This window comes from Mercenaria mercenaria, chromosome 9, assembly GCF_021730395.1.
Source record: "Mercenaria mercenaria strain notata chromosome 9, MADL_Memer_1, whole genome shotgun sequence".
In the NCBI taxonomy this organism is placed as follows: domain Eukaryota; kingdom Metazoa; phylum Mollusca; class Bivalvia; order Venerida; family Veneridae; genus Mercenaria; species Mercenaria mercenaria.
This window is the reverse complement of record NC_069369.1, coordinates 71,935,438-71,957,469: the sequence shown is the minus strand read 5'-3', so window position 1 is coordinate 71,957,469 and position 22,032 is coordinate 71,935,438. Positions and strand designations below refer to the sequence as shown.

The 22,032-nt window shown below is 33.4% G+C and overlaps 1 protein-coding gene across 1 annotated transcript in view; it reads left to right on the top strand.

Annotated features, from left to right (window-relative positions):
• Positions 1-11,973: 11,973 nt before the first annotated feature.
• LOC128559578 (protocadherin Fat 2-like) overlaps positions 11,974-22,032 on the top strand; it is a 28,860-nt gene continuing 18,801 nt past the window's right edge. Inside the window, exon 1 of the mRNA XM_053551677.1 lies at positions 11,974-12,142. Within this exon, the coding sequence (XP_053407652.1) occupies positions 12,067-12,142 (76 nt within the window). The 5' untranslated portion in view covers positions 11,974-12,066. The remainder of the gene's footprint in view (positions 12,143-22,032) is intronic.

Sequence of the window (22,032 nt, the reverse complement as noted above, 5' to 3'; positions counted from 1 at the left end):
TACCTATTACATTTTAGTCACTTCAACCGTGAACTTGTAAAACCTTCCGCAAGATATTTTGCGCAAAGGTCTTCCGGGAAATTTATAAAAACTTCGATAAAACACTATATGAAATGTCAAAATCGTAAAATATTGAAGTCCGACATTTACTTATCGAACTAGTAAGAAGTGTGTATGTAACCTTTACTTTCACAGGGGCTTGTATTTAAGGCATGAATGTAGTTATTAGTCGGATATGCCACCATGGTCTACTTAAATTTAGTCCATATAAATAGATTTTTCCCGACTAGTAAAACCTATTTTCATGTCAAATATCAGCTTTATTTATGCTTGTTTGTAAGAAGAATGTCTGCTGATGTTTTAAGCTACGTTATATGCCTCAAAAAGTTAGTCGAAGCTGTTTGGTAAATATAAAGTAAAGTTTGTATTTCCTGCTGTCTACATATACCATATTTACGTTTCCAAACAATGTTTATTCAACAGAAACTACAAACTCATTGTGTACATAAATGCGCTTCCCTTGTTTCCAAACTGCGCTTATCATTCAAGAAAGATGAAACAGACAAAAGTGTCATTGTGGTCCTACTGCTCGCCAGGGTATTAAATGCTATTATCTAAGTAATCAGATCTCCAATAGTTCAACTCCAATATTATTTATGTTTGCTATGTGTCACGTTTTCTTCTATAATTGTAAGTTGAAGCATATTTCCAAGAATTGCTAAATTGTGGTGACAAATTAGTAAATCAAAAGAATTATCAAGCGTAAATTAGTAGGATATGAAAATAATATTGTAAAATCAGACGACTACAGGCAATGCACATCGTACAGTATCAGAATGCACTTACTGCAGGCACAACACAGAAAAGTTAAACTCCAAACATTCAACACCTCAAAAGTTAAACTCCAAGATCATTCTCCAAGTAATCAGATCGCCAAGATTTTAAATTTGCTCACCTCCCACGACTGTTTGCTAGGTTTCAAGTTTTTTTGTACAGTTGCTAAATTTTGAGGCTTAATAGATGAAATAAACGAGAATTATGATTTGTTCTAGCAGGATTGACATATATGTGAGAACTGTTCTAGAAAGGTTCAGAATTCAAAAGCTACACATGTATATACCACCTTGAATGTACCTCTGCGTGTCGGTCTTACAGTATTACAGTACAGAATACAGGATTACAGTATGTTATAGCGTTTCGAAAACTAAAGAACAAATCTATAGTTGGTAGCAGACAACAACAAATAATACACATTCTTGACCTAATCAATACTACTTTCTATGTTCACCAGTCTATTGTACACCTAATGTTTGAGTGAATGTTTACTTGACAAATCGTTATGTATTAAAAATTACGCTACATATTAAGAAGAGCCATTTTGTTGACTTCCACAAATCAAAAACACAATTTTCAATATATAGAAAAATGTTTTAACTAGAAGACATACTTTAAAAAGTATTTCTATGTAGCTCGGTTCAAAGTATCGAGTAGAATAGAAAAATCTAATTATACTCAGCGTCACTGAAAAGTTACCACCTAATATATACCTCTTTACTATTTTATACAATATCGACGTCACTTTTTCATGGCCTATGCGCGCTCTATTACTCATAGACCCTGTCTGATCATGTCTCCTAACCCATTTCATGACTGTCAGGTGAGAACAGCACAAACGACGTGCAATTTTGCGACATGAAAGTTCGGCGTCAAGCATGCTAATGGCCTGATGGCGTTGATCGTGCCTTAAACGTGGCATTCTTAGCAAGGATATTCTGGATTTTTTAACGTGTTCCTTTTAATCTGTCGACTAACTTTCAAGTGCGATGAATGATTTGCGATAGAAAGTTCGTACATGTCGATATTGCTGGAAAAAGTCATTTTGCACGTGCAGCCCGTGCCTCAAATTGAGTTCATCGAATTTGACAAATCTTTACACCAGTGACGTCTCAGCTGCGTCAACAATGTAGTCGTGTTATGCATTTAACAATGCGATTTTTAAAATATAAGGGTCATTAGGGTGGTAACTTTTCAGTGACGCTAAGTATATTTTTCAAAATTGAACACGATATCACATAATACCCCAAGTTTCACAATTCTTGGAGCAAGGGTTGTATAATTCGACACATTTCTGCGAAATCAACTTCTTGTTTTGTCGACCCTAGAATTAAAATGTATTGACGTCACTACTTAAGTAATCGTGACATCAAAACATTAAAAATGTTGCAACCGTACTTCTTTAATTCAAGGGTTGTTGTCTTTAAACTCCACTACCTTGTTCAAATGTTTGTACAAACGACCGACCCTGCTAAAACAACAGTAGAAGTCAGTGGGGTCCACCAAGCTAGAAACTAGACCTGTATCTACCCCAAGATTCTGCTGTTTCGACTTCCATTCAGTTTTAAGATAAGAACAAGAACCATACACACGAAAATCGTCGGGAGAAGACGCCAATGCCCCGTTGCTATGCTTTGATTCAATTTTGCTTAAATGAAATCCAACAATTTCATTTATCGGGGACATATATGTAGGCCAACATCGAGAAACTTCACATCAGGCAAACACCCACATTTGATATTCTAAGATAAGATTTATTAATTGAGTCGGAAAGACAATTACAAGTAACATAAGCTCTGATGAGATTTTTAACCGACAATTAATTCTCGTTATGTACTGCTTTGATTCTATTTTGTTTAATAATCTATTTTAAAAACTCTGTAGCTTTAACTCTGTTTTATTAACATTTATCAAAATGACAACTTTCATGTGAATTTTTCTATTCAACAACAATTAAAATACAAATCCGGAACTGATGTAATGTTGTTAGAGTCATAGTAAAGTACCGCTTATATCTAAATATATATTCTGGATTTGCAAGGAATGTCAAGTACTTATCTTGTAAGTGCTAAAATAGGTTGTTACATTAAATATTGAGACAAATCTGTAAATTAACCAGACGTGCACATGCAGCACGACCATTTGCTTAACCTTTAACGTGTAGCTTTCCGTGTTACAGTGGATTATTATAGTTTTTAATATACTACAGTTATAGTTATTTATGAAAAGGAAATCTTAAACAAATATTTTGACTCAATTTTACATAAATCGTACAAAGATATTAAAGCGATAAAATAAAATGTTAAATAATAAATAATAAGAATCGGTCATTATAAAAGCTGTACTAAAATAAGGATAAAATAAGAATTAAGGGAAGTAGTTTAAAAGTCAAAAATCTATTTTTAATAAAATAAAGCAGTTTATCATTTAGCTTACTCCTACACAGTGATCTCCCTTGTCATTCGAATCGCGACAGGTAGAAAGAATCGCATGCAGATCTGTATCCTATACAAGCAAATATGATTCAGATCATATGCTGTTTTATGACTGACGAGTGTATGTATTGAGGCTAAACTAGAGAAATCTTTATCATACGTTTTGAACTATTTTTTTCACGGCATATTTTCATGCGCTTCGGTCACGTCTGGGTATTTTCTGAAGTGTTTTAAAGGAATACACCTTCGCTTTTCAACTTAGCCATGCTCGATGGAACAACATACTTAAAACATAATTTTAATGCGAAATGACGCTTTCTTTTACCTCATTGTATTTACATATATATGAATATATCAACCGACTGTAGAACAATGTTCAGAAAACAGTTTATATCAATAAGAATATCTGTCGATTAGCCCGAAAAAAACGGGCAAAAACCTTACAGCGGATTAATCTGTCTTTCAGTGAAAATGGTAAATCTGATAGTTTTGCAAGCTCTGGAATACGGTAATTATATGTCTCAACCACTTCGTGGTTTCAACCTAAAATGACTCGTTATCTGATTCTATGCAATGCCAACGTGATGAAAATGACAAATTAAAAACTGAAAACCAAGCTATTAGATATGAGCTGACCTATTTCAGAGGTCAAATTGACAACCTAGAGAGTTATTCTCGTTGGAACAATCTAATCTACGTATAGGCGGTATTCCCTGGCCTGTGAGTGAGGACTGGTCAGACTGCGAGTCTGAGCTTAGGAAATTTATCAGGGACAATCTTGATTTGCCGGAAATGGAGTCTGTTGAAATAGAGAGAGCGCACAAAGTCAAATCAAAGGATCCATCTAAATGTACGATTGTTGTTTAATTCAGTAGGTCTAAAGATCGGGAATGCATTCTGAATAAAGCTAACGAAATACTAACTCGAGATTCCCACAAATATGTAAAACCTGACAACACAGACCGTGTAGTTCTACACAGACATGTATTAGGTACACGTATGCTGGAAATATTGTTACTTTGAATATTCAAGGACTTAGTATATGTGTTTAAGACTGTACTTTAAAATCTTTCTTGGAGGACTTCGATATTATATGTTTATTCGAGACTTGGTCGAGATTTACAGGTGAATTTGGTCATTTTATGAGTAATTATGTGCATTTTGATAATGTCCGGAGGTTCAATAAGAATTCAATTCGTAATAGTGGCGGAGGGTACAAGACAAGGAGACATTTGTTGTCCTGTGATTTTTTCGTGTCCTTATTCATTGACCAGTTATCTTCTTTACTGCGTGAAAAATGCATTTCAGGTAACTTTATTGATAATTCAATAACTGATATATTATGTCTGGTGTTTGCAGACGACATTGCAAACTGTGCAGAAATTGTAGTCAAGCTACAACATCTACTTAACGTAACACAATTATTTTGTAATTCAACAGGGAGGGATGGAAGTCAACTTTAGTAAAACTGAAATAATTGAATTTCGCAATGGTGGACCCTTTAGAATTAATGGAAGATGTTTTTGGTGGCCAATTAGTTAGCGTTACGTCAGTTTTTAAGTATATGGGCATTTTATTTACACCAACCTTATCTTTGACAACAGCTAAAGAAAAAGTTAGCGTCACAGGCACCAAAGTCAATATATACTTTGTATAACTATCAAAGGCCATTTGGATATTTTAATATTAAACTGTTATTTCAGTTATTTGACGTTTTGGTAAAACCAGTACTCTGTTATGGATCTCAGAATTGGGGATATCAATATTCGTCCGAAATAGAAACAATACATATAAATTTTTGTAAACTATTTCTTGGAGTAAAAAACTCAACGAATAATACAATTGTTTTGGGAGAATGTGACAGACTGTTAACGTGTATAACATATTTTTCAAACTGTGTTATGTACTGGTGCAAACTAATACAGATGGTGTTATTTTATGTTAAAATCTTTAGACAATGTAGGCAGAATCACTTGGGCTACTCAGGTCAAACGCTTGTTATTTTTGTATAGATTTGGTTATGTTTGAGTTACACATGGTGTTGAAGACATTGATTCTTTCGTAAGTACATTTCGTCAAAGACTCATAGATTGTCATACACAAAACTGGAAACAGACTAATGATGAATCAAGTAGGTTTCACCATTATAAAAATCTTAAAACTTTATTAAATACAGAACGTTACCTTACAATAAATCTGCCTTTAAAATGCAGGCTAGCAATATCAAAATTTCGTTGTTCAAGCCATAAGCTGCATATTGAAACTGGTAGGCACAATAATACGCCTTTCGAATCTCGTATCTGTCATTTTTTAACAGAAGTAACACTAATATTGTTGAATGTGAATATCAAGTAGTTTTTTCAATGTGAGAAATTTAGTGAGAATTGAAATCAGTGTCTTCTAAATTGGTATTCATTTGACAGAAGTATACAGAGCTTTTATAACATACCTAGCTAGGATAATGAAAAGGTATTATACCTAACAGCATTGTATCTTGAGAATCTTTTAAACAAGTTTGAGGAGTCTATACTCAACTTTATTATGTAGAAATTGTTTTAAAATAATATTCAACAGTCTATACAATTATCTATTTTAAACATATTTTGCTAGTTAACTGTATGAACAATATGTGAATATAGAAATACCCTTCATAGGGTATTTCAACTTAGTCAGTGTGTGTGTATTTTGTGGGATCACAACTATTTGATTTGATAGCACTTACAATATATGTTGTGTATTTTGAGCCAGAGGCCTTTGTTACATTTAATAAACTTTTGACTTGACTTTGACTTTGTCACGGAATGTTCTTTGTGAAATCTGATCGCCGATTTTCAAAGATTTTCTAAACGACGCCATTTTGTTTGTTGTGAACGGCGTCAGATCTCACGTTCATTTAGCGGAAAAGTCCGCCTTTGATATTATTGCAACGATGTTGTTTATATGAAAATAAACTTTATTTTCTTTCTGCAAGAGATATACGTTATGAATGTAAATATTTAAAGAGAAATTCTATTCATTAAGATCATCTGTCAATTCGACACTGATCAGTCGACTAAGATATTACAAATATACTAGTATATAGAAACATATAACCCTATATATTTCAAATCCCTAAAATGAAATGTAATTACAAGATTTAAATAAGATTTTTTTTTCAATGAAGATCAACAAAAAAGATGTCTGTATTTCTTAGAATTTTTTTTAGATATTAGTCTTCATACAAAGTATTCGATGTGGAATTATTTTTGTGGAAATTTTTTGTTTCTCCAAAATGAGAGTGAATGAAGATTTTTTATTTCGTGCTTGAATATTATATATTCAAGTACTAATTCTACTTCAGTATTGTTTCCTTTAAATTTCTTTGAATAAAGTTTGTGATTGTTTATACATGTAGTTTTTGTTGGCTTTTCTTTCCAGTCAGACATGGCTTGCAACACTACTAAGGAATAACTTTCAAAACTGGTGTGCGGGCTTTTTGTAGCGTATCGATATAGCTTTCTAAAGGTGTTTTCATACCAGCCTATAATTGAAGTACTAGGTGCCTTTTCCGCCATTTAACGTTTATCTGGATGAAAACTGAATCCCAAGAGGTCATGATTGGCCTGTTCCGCTCACCTCAATACATGCGCAAATGACTTCACACTTGTAACCGACTTCCGTGCAAAAATGAACATGCAATGTTTGGGCCAAAGGGGTCCGGCACATGAGTGGATTGAATTAAAGGAATTATTTTAATTTTAGTATTGTAAATTTCCCTCATTTGAATTGGGTTGTACTCCAGGCTACATCTAATGTGATATATATGTTTTAGTTAATTCGGTTTGCAAGAGAGTGTAGTCATGTCGAGAATTTCCATGAACGTAAACAATATACAACAAATAAGCTTCTTCAACAGGGCTACCGTTATTATAAATTACGTAAATACTTTGCTAAATTTTACTACATGTATCGTAATTCAGTTTTTTTTGGTTTTAAAATACAACAGTACTTTAAAGACGCTTCTGCACAAAGGTATATCAAAACCCGTTTCTTTATGGGGATGTGGTTTACAAACTTCGTAAGATCTTTGGTCATGGCAATTTTCCAATCGTATTTAGTAAAGTCATTAAACGTTTTAATAAAAGAGATTATAACCCAACTGTTTTGAGACTAACCACATGTTTGTTGTTCAGTTGGACGCTACGCTTTTCTCTTTGACTGTGTCTGACGGAACAGGTGGAGTACTCAATGGTAAGTAGTTCTTAATCCCACCAGGACTGAGCTATTTTGATTTCCGTCTTCTGGTCTGTTTCGTCGGGCCATTAAGGGTGTTTTCCTTGTTGCTCTGTCTTCTGCAAAGGGTACGTGCGTTTTCGGTTATTAAGGATAGCATTTTTATACAAGGGCATTTTTGTGTTTTACATTACATGCTTTCTGTTGCCTTTGCATATGTTAGGGTATTACCTGGCGGGGATAACTTTTATTTACACTGTCCTGTGGTTTTGGAACATTGTGGGGGTAAGGGTGAGGTTAGGTGCACCATAAACAGGTTTAAGCTCCCCAGTGGCGGTTTTGCCACTGACCGTTCCTAGGCTATGTTCCTTTATTTATTTGTTTTGTCGTTGTGTGTTTGTTTTGTGTGTGTGTGTGGTGTGTATGTGTGTCGTGATCGTGTGCGCGTTTGGGGAGGCTGCGTTTTTAGAACGTGGCTTTCCCTTGTTTGTATTGTAGAGTCCTAGAGCCATGTTTATAAAAAAAAACTAATACGACTACTCCCTAGACAAGGGTTTTAACCCCTTATAAACTATGTTTACAATAATTTTTTTTATATTATAAGAAAAAAATACTGTCTTCTATTTTTCCACTCAAACTTTGCCTTTAGTTAGCTAAATCCATCAACTTGTAAAATGGCCTCAACACATTTTCATATATTTATCTGTTTTTTGACATATCGACATCGTAGCGAACAAATTATAGTGCAAATCCTCACTCTGACAAAATCGTGTAACAACGAATCAGTCAATGAGCAGTCAGTAAAATCAACATTTTAGACATTGCGCGGACAAAGCAACAATTGCAATTTTGCAAAATTGTCATATTAGTATGGATTTTTGATAATTATGGCACTAAAATAAGTCATTTAACTCAATCCACTCATGTGCCTGACCCCTTTGGTTTGGGCACTGGTATCAATTTTGTTTCCTTTTTGTGTTATTGCATCATACAGAGAGTATACTCTCCATATCTGTACATCAGTCTGTCCTGTTCCATCCTGCCTGTTTTGTTCCATTCAGGACGCTTCTTCGTCGTCAACAACTCCGTCAACAAATCCGACGTTTGAGAAATCAAAAGCTGATTTTGCGGTGTTATACATGTTTGTCTTTTCCGTCAAATAGAATATCTCAATTGCAAGGAAACTCCGTCGATCCGCCGCGTTTGATTGCGCGTCCGATTGCTGGATTGGAGGCCAATAAGATACCTGTGAACCGTTATTTGTATGGGATGCTGGCAGAAATCTATACGTCCTTCTAATAAGGTCATGCAAATGGTTATGATGCTGACATAGGTTTCATACCAGAAAAGATAACATGCGAAGCATATCAATCATATACCTTTAATGAATAATTAACTGCTAGAAATGATTACAAAATCTGAAATCCATTTATAAAATTAAATTGTATCTCATTATCTTTAATATATTCTGATTTATTTCCAAGTGTAACTCGACACTCTTGCAGAAAGTAAACAACAGGGAAATGGAAGTAAACGAAACATTGTATTGTTTTTTTTTCGTTTTGCTATTTTATCCATTTCTTTTAACTATTAGAACATAATTATTTTCCTCTCACTAATAAATTAGGAAGCAGGAAGTGAAAGCAACCAAATCTATAATTTAGAAATATCTTAAAGCCTCACCTAGACTTCGCGTGCGATGTTCAGCTAAAATGCTTACATGAAGTAACCTAATGTTGAACTGTTTCCATTTATTCAAATCAGTTTAGTTATCTATTATTTACAGTTGACTGGCTATTTTACGAACTTTGGATGACATTTTCATTTTACGAGAGGTTTTCATTTAGTTGAAAAATTGATGAGATAAGATGGATAACTAATATTTCACAGCAATGAATTGTAAACAGTTGCTCTGTTGTTTTTTTAGCGTAGTTTGAACTGTCGGAGACTGCATGAAACTGTGCGATATAGCGTAAAACATGATATCATGCAGACTACAAAAAACAAAAACAAATATTACACAGAAGGTAAACATGCAACCGAATCTAAAAAAAAAAAAGGAAAAAAAAAAAAAAAAAAAAAAAAAAAAAAAAAAAAAAAAAAATCAGTGTTCTTCCTTTTAAAGAACTATCTTCTAGATTATTGGTACCATTTTTTTCGGATCTTGGCGATGTTATATTCTTTTAACGTAGCAATTCATCTTTGGTGTTGACTTTAAGCGAGAAATATATTACTCGATTGTATAAATATAGCGTTGAAGGTAAACGCTAGCATCTCAGTATATCGAAGGCAGAAATAGTAATGATTTAATTTCTAAACTTGACACAGTGAAGGAATAATTATCAAAATTTCCCTCTCTACGAAAATACTTTAAGGAAGTGCATTCGATATTTATAGTCCTTTCCATTGGTCTAGATGTAATCACATGATCAATAAAAAAAAGTCGTATTGACTCAAAGGCGGAGCCATAAACACGTATTGAACTCCATCTGTGATGTTTGACGTCAAAACAATGCGACGTCGTATACAATTTATTACGAAACATGACCAAAGGCTGCAGATATTTGTATTTAATTGATACTTATAAGTAGGCTGGATTAAATGATAAAACAATTGTTGCCTTTTAGGTTCGGTCCGGTTCCGTCACCGAAGCGCTAAAATACAGGACCTAGAGTTGCTTTTTGTTGGGTTAAGTGTCACGCCTACACAATTTAGGCCATATGGTTGATGGCAGAGGAAGACCGCTAGTGTTCTTCCTGGTATAGCAAAAGAGGTGATAGACATTTGTTTCTTGCATACCAGACGGGGGTATCCGGGGGACACTTCCAGTTTAGCGGTCCCCGGTCGGAAATACGTCATGACGCCACGTTACTTTTGGGGCTGCCGCCCCCACACCCCTGATTTTTCCATTAGTGCTACTGGCCCCATACCAACGCTATGTTATTTTAACAAGAATATAAACACAACCCTCCTAAAACAAATAGTCAAAGTCAGTGGGGACCGCTAAAATGGAAACTACCCGTATCCGGTATTTTAACCTGTGCTGGAAAGATGACTCTCGTGCTGTAATTGACTTATTACGAACTACATATATGTAGCAGATTTATTTAGTGATTTATAGTTCATTTCATAAAACGGAATAAAAATCTAATACCTTGATAGATCCTCTTTTTTCCTTATAGTATATTTCACGTATAACATAAGTTTATTAAAATACATAACTTTACGCTTCAAGTGAGAAAACAAAACCGGAACTAAACATAGTCATTTGTCTTTGAAACGTCACGATGTCTTTCCTGTTTACGGACGTTGATTTCCCGCGCTTTGTTTAAATGCTGTTGCTATAAGAAAGTAGTTCTGAAAAGAAAGTCGATTGTTTGATTTTATTATTACTATTATTTGTTTATAATGGTATGCAAGAAAAAGATTCTTTCACTGACTGTAGGTACAGATGGAAATGTCCAGCTCTCGGGTAACTGTTTATACGGTAACTCGGCAAAGCCTCGTTAAACAGTGACCCTCGAGGCAGGATATTCCAACCTGCATCTACAACCAGTGAAAGAATCTTAAAATCCAAACTACATGGCAGCAACATGACGTCATGACAGTGACGCATCACATTCAAATCAGGAAATCCTATATTGAGATATGACAATATGTATAGCCCCATTCGTTTTATGTGGAAACTCTGACATTACTTGCGAAAACAAACAATATTTTTGTATTGAGGAATGTAGTAACAATGACCACCTTATATAACTCGAAATCTGTTAGAAATTACCTTGAAGACTATAACCTTAATACCTTACTTCTTGGTTTATTTTTCATTTTGCCTCAACACTAGCGCATCAAAGACGGTGATTTATTTGGAAAGGATATAAAAATGTCTTTCTTGCGTGTTTGTTACTTTCCATAGCAATCTACCAGGTAACAGTTTTATTGTGAAATCAATAAACAACATTTTACACTGATTATGTGCTCATCTTTAGTATAGTAACGAAACAAATGACAATACAACAGATAAATAAGAGTTATTATAGGAGTGTCTTTTCATGTTGAATTTATAAAAATTGAATAAAATAGTAACATTTAATGTTTTGTCGAGCTATTTATCAATATCACTCCGTATAGTATGTATTTTTCAAGAATGCGGTAAGACAATATCCACATGACATGCCTACTCAATACCGATTTAAATTCTATTTTAACAGCTCAGCTCCAATGAACGTGTTTCTGACAAATATATGCTAAATATGACTTGAATCTGTATTAATTCAGATTTATTTTTATTCTTCTTCTTGGAATTAATATGAAAATGGCACATCGGTCCATATGCAGTTCATTCCACATTTCAATCTGATTGCTAAGTCAATTAATTAAGCTAAAATGTTTCAGAGATGGTTAACAAACTTTTGTTCAGAACTATGAAGCTTTCTCTGCGTCATCAATTGGTTTTGAACTGATGATACGTAATTAGTATCGATAAACATTGTCAATAGAATGGGATGTGTCGGAAATACTCTTTAAAACGTTTGTTTTTAAATAAGGCAGAAAAACAATTGCTATAGTTTAAAAAGAAAAAAAAATGTGGTATAAAAAGAAGAAAATGTGGTGTATTTTTGTCTTAAATTGGCTTTTCGTCATAGAAAATGTGCACGCAGGTGAGAATTGTCTTTATTTATATTCTAAAGTAATAGTTCAAGTAAAAATGTCACAAACTATCGGAAAGCTGCCAGGCAATTAGAAAACCGAAAAGGTGTAAATGCTGATCTGAATTCCGTTTTTGAATTGTACTCAAAACTTTTATATTCCTGCTTTTCATATTGTTTCGCGAAAATATAACTTTAAAATCAACGTACAAATGTATATTTTAAAATATAAATGCTGTTTTAACGAACAAAACGTCATTAAAGTTTGTTATATACGCACTAGTTCGTTGATCTGAAGAAAGTTCAAGACTGTTTTGCGGTTGTGAATAATATTTATGTCTTTAGCATCCATTTATGTTATAATACAAAATCAGTGTCTTACATTACATGAAAATAACAAAGGAATTTTGTAAAATGTTGAATACAGTGATATTTGTTTGAACGCTCTGACACTATTTTTGAACAAAAATGTTTATTCATCCGCACTGTCTTATACCCATATTACGCAGTATCTTATGTAATACTAATGCTGGCGTGTTTAGTCATATGGATGATCTTTGTCTTTCGCCGAGTAGAATTAGAAATCAAAGATATTTCGATTTTACACGTAATACAAACGTATGTAATCTGTATTATGCTTTTTAAAAAAATGTTTTTAACTTAACCTCGCAACACCGCGTACAACATCATTACGTCACGGTGTTGGTGTTGGATAAAATTAAAGTTTTATGCGATTTACTATGTTTTGTACTATCATTTTCATATTTTTAGAAAATCATTTTTAACCAATTCAGTTGATGTGGTAAACACCAATTAAAATCTATATCTTTATTACGTGCTAACAGTTATCTGCTCTTAAGTACCTAATTCTATTTAACGGTTAAACGTACTAGCAGTTTCAGACCCATAAATTATGTATATCCTAAATATATTACAGTTTCCGTAATGTCTAGACTATTGAAACACCAACCATCAATGTTATACAAAAATCGTGCATTTTACAGCCTGTCTGCCTTCACGATTTAATATGAAATTTCAATGTTTTGTGCGTTCGGAGCATTGTGGAACTATACAGAGCTAAATTGATTGTGTTTGTGTAGTATTTGTTCCGTGATCACCGTTCCATATTGTGAGATATATATATGTAAGTCCTAAAATTCAAAATGGTCAGGTACCGCCTCGGTAAAGCAATTTTACTACAAATTAGTAAATTGTCTGCAGGTGGATTCCTCATCCCGATCGGTTTGAACGCCATCTCTTGACGTACTCTGTATCTATGAAGGCTGTATTAGGCAAACATGGTCAATTCATACAAAAGAAAAATGTACCGGCGATACAAAATGAACTTTTCATGTATAAATGTTGTTAGGAAGACGGGTTGCCAAATCATATCAACATTATATGTTAACAGAAAATAGAAACAAATACCGTTGATATTTCAATAGTTTCGATATTCAAGATTATTGGCATATATCTTTTTTTAATGTAGTAAAGTTAAATATATTTATTTATTTGGGTTTTACGGCGCACCAACACAGTATAGGTTATATGGCGCCAAACAGGACTACAAATTTTGGTTCCACATCTCATGTACATCGAAATAAAAACATGAGGTATGGAATCAAAATTTGCATACCTGCTGGTATCACAGAGTTACTGCAAAACCAAGTGTTAAGCTCTTCCGATCATGCAAGGGTAAGGCAGTAGTTCCAATTCTTTTCATACAAAGATCATCCCAGAACCAAATGTTCGTTTTAATTAAAGTCATTATAAACAAAAATTTCTGACTGGCCTCAGTGCGATATTAACGTTGATTTTTTACAAAACTGGAATGAACACCTTTCTTTGTATTGTACCAATTTGTTTAAATAATTCATCTAAACCATTTACTTTGTCTCGTTGTAATGTTGTCACTGTTAGAAATGACCAATGTGCGAAACTTATTTCGAAATATTACGGGGGTACTTTCATAATTAACGCAGCTGTAAAGCGTCAAAACGGAAACTGTATCAAGTGGAAGAAACGTAAGAGTACCAAAAAAAGTTAATATTAAATACATAAGAATTGTTTCGCTTTCAGTCCTCGATATGGTCCTTAGATTTTAATGATGGAACAGATGGAAAGTTACTAGGTTAAAAAACATCCTTACATTTTCTCCCATTCTGATATAATGCAAATTTAATCTGATGTGAAACTTGTCTAGTTTTAAGGGTTGGACCTACATATTTTAGCGGCTGCCAGGTACAAAGACCATTGTTATATGCTTCCAAATGACTACCTTCAAAGAAGAAGCATTTGAACAATTCAACCATTTTAGGTTCCATGCTGCCTCAGTTCCGTAGGCCGCTAAGTGTGCATAACATTGAAATTATCGGTATAATGGAGGATGCTTTATGAAAATCAACAAGTTCAACTAGTAGGAGAGAGAAAAAATAAGGAAATGTCGCTCCAGTGTCGAGTCAATACCTTACACTGATAGTATCTGGTTTCAAGTAATGTGAACTGTATGTGATGGATTGAGGACCAGTTAAAAACGATAATTAATTAATTGGTGGGTGCTAGGGTATTTATATATATATATATACTCAAACCCGGCTGCAGAATCTCCCTTGGGGACTGAAAAATGCCGGTATTTGTGAAAACATATATTTTCTCAAGACAGGTGACGTGTGACCATAGTAAGCAGGTTATATTTTTTGGAGGCTGTCTACAGTACGGGTCCGACTGTATAAGGGAGTTCATCGGTTCTAAGACAAAGGTGAATGTACCAAGTAATATAGCAAAAACAAAACAAAATTATGTGGGAAAAGGCCGTGACTTTATTGTAAATTTTCAAATGAAAATTATGGCATATTGTAAATATATAGCATGGTATATATGAAAATGATGAGAAAATATGAAAGACAACGCTCCAGCTAAAATGCCTGGAAGCAACATAGCAGCGCGAAGGTGCAGAAAACTATGAAAATAAGCGCAGAACATACCAGACCTAAAAGGAAATTGTAGGTTCTAGTACTTCGCACTAATGAGAAACGAGGCAAAGATGCTCTCGCCGATCTCTATGACATGAGATGATATATCAACAAAAATATTCCTCCTAGATTAAGTAAATGCGAAATGAAACATAGCACCAAGATCAAAATAAAATCTGATGTAAGTCAAGAAAGTCTTCAGCAAACAAACGCACAAAAATATTAAAATATTGAAAAAATTGTTTCAATGTAATATATGAACAAACGGACCGGTGCGAGGGAATGGTTATAGCAAACTATGCTACAATAATAATATAATCCATCCAAGCGATTGACTGAGCTAACCAGCAGACTGGAAACGTAAGAAAACAGGGGGGATTTACATGTCTGTTTCAACATAACCCATGTGTTAGAGGTTTGTAGCAAAGTGATCCACAAATTATAAAAATATGTACGGACCTACACGTACATATAACAAATGCAACTTTCGACTTATCACTAATAATCGTATGGCCGATAAGTTGAACAACCCTGTTTATATAAGACACAGTCAATCCATGGACCAGGTGAATGGCCGACCACATGGTACAAGGCCCCCTCTAACGGTTAAAGAGCGCCCGCCCAACAACACCAATAATAAGAGATGACCAACCGAGCGCGAGGTTGCAGATACGAGAAGGTCAACCTAGACAAGTGAGCTTTTATTTTGATACTGCCGTAGTATACAAGAATAAAATATTTTGTGGATCACTAAATATTGCTCACAACACGGACAAAAATTAAAACGAAATTAGAATTGACTTGAGCCAAACATTTTAATAAAGAAGACTTTCTTTACTGTACCCCGAATAAAGATTTCAATTTGTAAGCGCCATTTAAGTCACGACAATAAAATAATTCTAAATTGATGAAATCAGATCAATGCAAATAATGTATGTTTACTAATAAAGTCAAGTTTATATACGCATACACGCCTTATTTCTCTCCTTTACTATATAACTAATACCAAACAAACAACTTAAACTGGTTTCAAAGATGGTGGTTAACTACTGTTCATATAACAATCAATATCCCAATAACATAATGCATCAATAGAACGCCTTCGAAATATATATAGACAGAAATATCGTAATTCTTTCCAAATATGCATGTACTTAAGCAATCAATATGCCGAAAGAAACATAAAATATACCGGACTATTTATGAACATATGCAGTAAGACAGAATACAGAATGGACTATTCATATGTAATATGACAAATACTTGTCATGTTATCTTAATCTTTACGCATTTTTATTATTATAATTATTATTTTTTGTTTTAATTTCATCTAAAAACTACCCAGAAAGACAGGTTAATCGTATGCTGCGAGCCGGCTGCCCCAACCCTAACTCTTTTCTATTTTTTATGATATTTTTATATAAGAGGGGGGAGGTAGGGAGAATCCGAGGCTCTGACCAGCGAAAAGGCTCTCTCCACCCCCTGCTTTCCGAGTATTTACTATCATCAATGTTTCTAGTAGATAAAATAAATGTGCCAAACAGAACAAAAACAACACGAAAAACTGGGTAATGTTCATGAGCTGTCATCGAACTATAAATCGATGTACAAAACGATGTCCTACAAAAATATTTTAATTATGTTTGTTTTTTTGTGTTTTTTTTACAGAATAAATGACATTAAGACCATCTCCTCATATTTCTGCAAAGACAATGCCAGAATTTGGCGAACCTGCATGCTATCGCTTTGTGTAGTAAACCCGCACAAATTCAAAATTTCTTCGTGTTTAAATTTTAAACCCCAAATTTAAAAAAAAACAAAAAAGTACCAAAAAAAAAAGATAAAAAAAATGGGAATGTTTATTATAATACAGCTTAAAATCCACCTTTTCTTAAACCGTATTTCCTGATATTTAATGTCCCAACAAAGCATACAAGCAAAATGATTTTATACCCCCAAAACTTAAAGATTTATTCCTAATAACCATGATTACAGGGGGCGGCGTGCATTTTGGTGCAGCATACTTTTTGGCGGGGTTCACAGTATGATTCACCTTTGTACCCAAACAAAAACTCGCGGCAAAAAAATATGTTTAAAAAAAAAAAAAATTTACTGTAAGGGGAAAGGGGGGGGGGGATTTTTGTAAACATTTCCCCGGGATTTCGATAAAAAAAAATTTGTACTTGGTCACGCACAAAATTTCCCTAAAACCCCGTGGTTTAAAAATTTGTCAGACTATATTTGATGTCGACTATTAATCAAACGGTGGGGTTTACATGAGGCGTTTTTTACAAACCCCCCCAAAATTTTAAAAACAATTTATTTAAAAAGAGAACTAATTTATTTTTTTTTTCTCGTGGCCCCCGGTTTTTAGCTACATCGTCATCTTTGGTGCCTTTACATCCAAAATTTGCCGTAATACCCATTTTTTGTTAAATCAAACCGCTCCCGTTTTTGCTTTTAAAATTTAAAGAATTTTATTTGGGACACCCTCATAAAAAATTCAATTTTCCAAATTTTTAAAATGAATTATCTGAAAATCTCTTTTAAACAAAGTCAAAACCGACACATGCAAAATTTGAATCCATTTTTAAAAATTTTTTTATTTTCCAATTTAATTTTCATGCCCCTTGGGTGCCTCTAAAAAACAGTAACCGTTTTTCTTTGACTTTTTGATAGCCCTACACAAAAAGAAAATCCCTTCATACCGGAGCGATACAATCTTTGGGGGGGAAATTTGTATTGTTAAAGACGGTTCTTTCTAATCTATCAGGTTTCAACTTTTCCCAATTGGCGAAAAAGAGAACCAAATTTTTAAATTTTGAAAGAATAAATTGCTGTCTTTTGTTAATTTTTTTACTGTTTTTTTTTTTTTTTGGTTTAACGCCATTTTTCAACAGTAATTCAGTATTTACGGGGGGCAGTCCACCAAACCCTTTTTTTCCCTGGTTTTCTTACCATACAAACCTTTCCCCCTCTTTTCCCCACATAAATCGAGGTGGGGGACGAATGATTTAGCCCAAATTTTTTTAAAATCGGACAAGAACAACGCCCCCCCCGGGGATCAAACTCACCCCGCGACCGTAATTGCGTTTCCCCTATCGACAAAGGGGGCGGGTTTATTTTATTATACTAAAATTTACTCAGAGTAAAATTTTAACTGAATTACTCAGCAGATGATAAAGAATTAAAAAGTGATTTCCCCCTCAATATAACAACCACCGCCAACCCTCGACTTTATAGTGTTTTTCTAAGATTTTTGCCCATTGGAAATAATAGTAATTTTTTATTGGACTTTTAAACTTTGTAAATAGGGTTTATAAACATTTAAAAATTTTTTAACTTGTGACTTTTTAAAAAAGCGGGTCCAAGACCGCAGATGGAATTTTTTTAAAAAAGGGGAAAAATACCAACTCGTAAATTACCATAGAAAATCATTAATTATTCAATACTATTTGAAAGGCATAACGTATAAAAATGGGTTGAAGGGTCTAAACCTTACGAACCCGGAAGGAAAAACAATATAGTCGCGCCATAGAAAACCAACATAGTTTTTGGGGGGACCCATGGATCCAGACCACCCTGCGCATCCGCGCATCTGGTCAGGACCATGCTGTTCCTTTAAGGCCCTATTGCAACTAGAGAAATTTTGGGAACAGCGGATCCATGCGGTGCAAACCACTATTTTGGTTTTCCAGGGCCCGGGGCTCACAATACAAAACCCATTGTAAACCCTGTTTTAACAACTGGTTATTGACTTGTTTTTAACGATCAATTCTTGCGGTTTTGATGAAGTTTTTTGCTCATCCCATAAAACGTACCTTGCAAAGCCCTACGTCTTTGAAACTTTAAAGTTTTGCCTCGACATCCAAACATCATCATCAAGACGGGGTTTTATTTTCTTTTGCAATTGTCTCGAAACGCTTTTTTTATTTTCAACAAAAAATTTTTCCATATATATGTCTCATTTTTTTATTTAATAATTGTATATAACAAAACAACGTGTTAAACTAGCGAAAAATAAACCAAACATACGGTTAAAATTAATTTGTTGTAAAAACACGAATTTTAGATAAAAATGGACAAAAACCACCTGATTGTGTAAAGTTATTTTTTAAAAGTTAAAAATTTTCCCCATTATAGCAGAGCTCATAACTAAAATTTTCCCGATTTTATAAAATCAGTTTTAAAAATACCCCTGTCCATATCAGATTGTGATATGGCAAGGGAACATAAAATTTTTTATATAAACCGTCTCAGCCCATATGTTTGCGATGGGGGGCCTCGAACCTTTTAAACAATTTTTAAAAATTTTTAAAAACGACAATATTTTTTTAATGGCAAACTTTTTTTTATACAGTATAACCCTGTGCGGTGCCTTTATAGTTAATTTGATCTGATTGAGTGCGAAATTTAAATATCGATAAACTTTTCCAGAAAAGAGAGATCGGAAATTGGAATTTGACAAACTGTTTTAAAAGTTTTTCTAACAAATATAAAATAAAGTTTTAAAATGGCGTGGTACTTTTTTTTAAAAACTGGCTTTTTTTTCATAAAAAGTGAAAACCAGGTGATTTTATTTAATAACGTTTATCCAAAATCATTTATTTTTTTAAGATTTGTCAGCCTAAAACAAAAATTGGGGAAACCGAATATGTCAAAATAACAACCGTTCCCATTTTTAAATTGTACACACACCTTTTTCTTTCACTTTTTTTCAATTGTTTTACTAAAAAACCAAAAATTTCTCTTGAAATAAAACCAAGACAAAATTGGGTTTTTTCAAAAATGCTTTTACAATTTTTAAAGACTATTTGTGAATTTTTTTTTAATTTTCCAATTAGCTTTTTAAAAATCAGTTTGATATTTAAATTGCAAATTACACCATGTTTGTTTGTTTTCCCCAGTCAACATTTTTTCATTAAAAACTTTTTGTTCAGTTTTTAATTATATAAACCAAAAATTTTATCCCTGAAAAACCCAGCGATACAAATTTTGGGCAATAAAACGAAAGAAAATGGTACATATTCCTAAAAACCACCCCTTTGATACTTTAGCGGAGATTACATTTGTATTTGTTTTTCCCAAAGGAATTCCAAAAATATAAAAAGAAACGGAAAAAAAACTTTTTGTTCATCTCGATAATTTTAAACTTCCCATGAGGTTTTGCATGCTCTGTAGTAACCTAAGATTTATATAAAATCTACCCCTTTTTTTTGTTTTTGGGGAAATTTAAAAAAAAAAGAGAAAGGGAAACAGTTATACTGCGACGAACATACAAAATAGGGACAATAGGTTCCAACATCTTCTAATACCTCGAAAATTTTTTTTTTTAAAGTTCCTTCCATTCCCCACGGTAGAGTGTTCTTCGGGTGGGGGGGGGGGGGGGGGGGGGGTGGCGCGGAGTTAGGGTTAAACGGTTATAAACCTATAAGGGGTTAAAAAAGGATCTGCAAAAAAGTGTGAAAAAATTAATTTTTTGTCCAGCCCTTTTCATTATTTTCCCATTAAGACTAAAATTCTTTTGAAAAATTTAATTCATTGAAAAATATCTTTCCAACAAGGCTGCGATTTGCATTAAAACAATCACAGATAATATTTTTTCGGAAAAAAAAAAAAACTGGAACTAACTGGAATATTTACAGACATATCGTGCATTATTACTGTTAAGCTGTCAGGCAAAAATTAGAAACCCTGACAATGTCAACGTTTTTACGATCGTTGATAGCAACGATAGTGCGCGCTCATTCAGGGAGTGAGGTTTTTAAAGGGTAAAAAAAATCCATCTTGCTGAATAAAAAAACTACTTTTTAATCGATATTTTAAACCACTGTTCAACTTTAGGGCCCGGCCCCCGGTCTTTGTAAGTTTATTTGAAATTTGATGGACGTTTTGTATATAAAGTCCTAGTAAGGAAAAGGGGTACCCTTCCTCCCCCGAGAAATAATAAAAGACAATATTTTCCCCTTTAAATTTTCAGACTTGCACTTTTCAATCATTATAGCGTATGTTGTAAAGAAAAGATTACTTTTCCCAAAAATAGTAAAAGGGTAACACAATCCAAATCTTCACAGATGTTTTTTTTGGGAAATCTAAAAAAAAAGTTTTTACATTTTAGACCCGTTTTAAAAAACAACAACTAACCCGCAGTTGGCCCCCGGGTAATAATTCAAAACTAAAACTAATATTTTTAAATTTAATACGAGCCCCCTTTTTTAAAAGGGTTAGCTGCGAAAAAAAAGCTTTTTTTAAATTACAAAACTATTACACACCGAAAAGGCACAACCTGACCTTCAACTTTACTTATATAAAAACGATCAGGGAAATTTAATAAAAATCTATCAAAACAGAAAACGTTTTGATTTTTTTTTTTTTTTTGTTTAAAAACTATAACATGTATTTTTTTGTCCAAGAAAAGTACAAAAACCCCCCTTTTTATTATTAATAATTTTTGGGGACTGTATTAAAACTTTTGTGTAATTTGGGAAAACGTCATAATTTCTTTTGGGGAAATTATGATTTAACGTTTTTTTCAGATGGAACATGTTTATATATAAATCTCAAGGGAAATATTCATACGATTTTTTTTACTAGGGAATACTTGTTATTTACTAAAGAGTCTAAAATGAATAAAATTTTCTATTAACACAAAATATACACCAGCTTTAAAAAATTTTTAAAAACTTTTATTTTTCAATTAGAACTTAAAACATCTGTAAGGGCAATGGAAAAAACTATAAAACTCTTTTTTTTTAGAAGGTTGTCGAAATACTGTAAGGGGTTTTTCCCTCTACTCTAGAGCACATTTAAAATTTAGATATGGGTAGCCCCACTTCTGTGAAACGGGGAATACAGTTTTTTGTCTCAAAAAAAACCGTTTTTTCCCCTTTTTGATCGGGTGGTAAAAGTGAACCGGTTATCTTACAATCC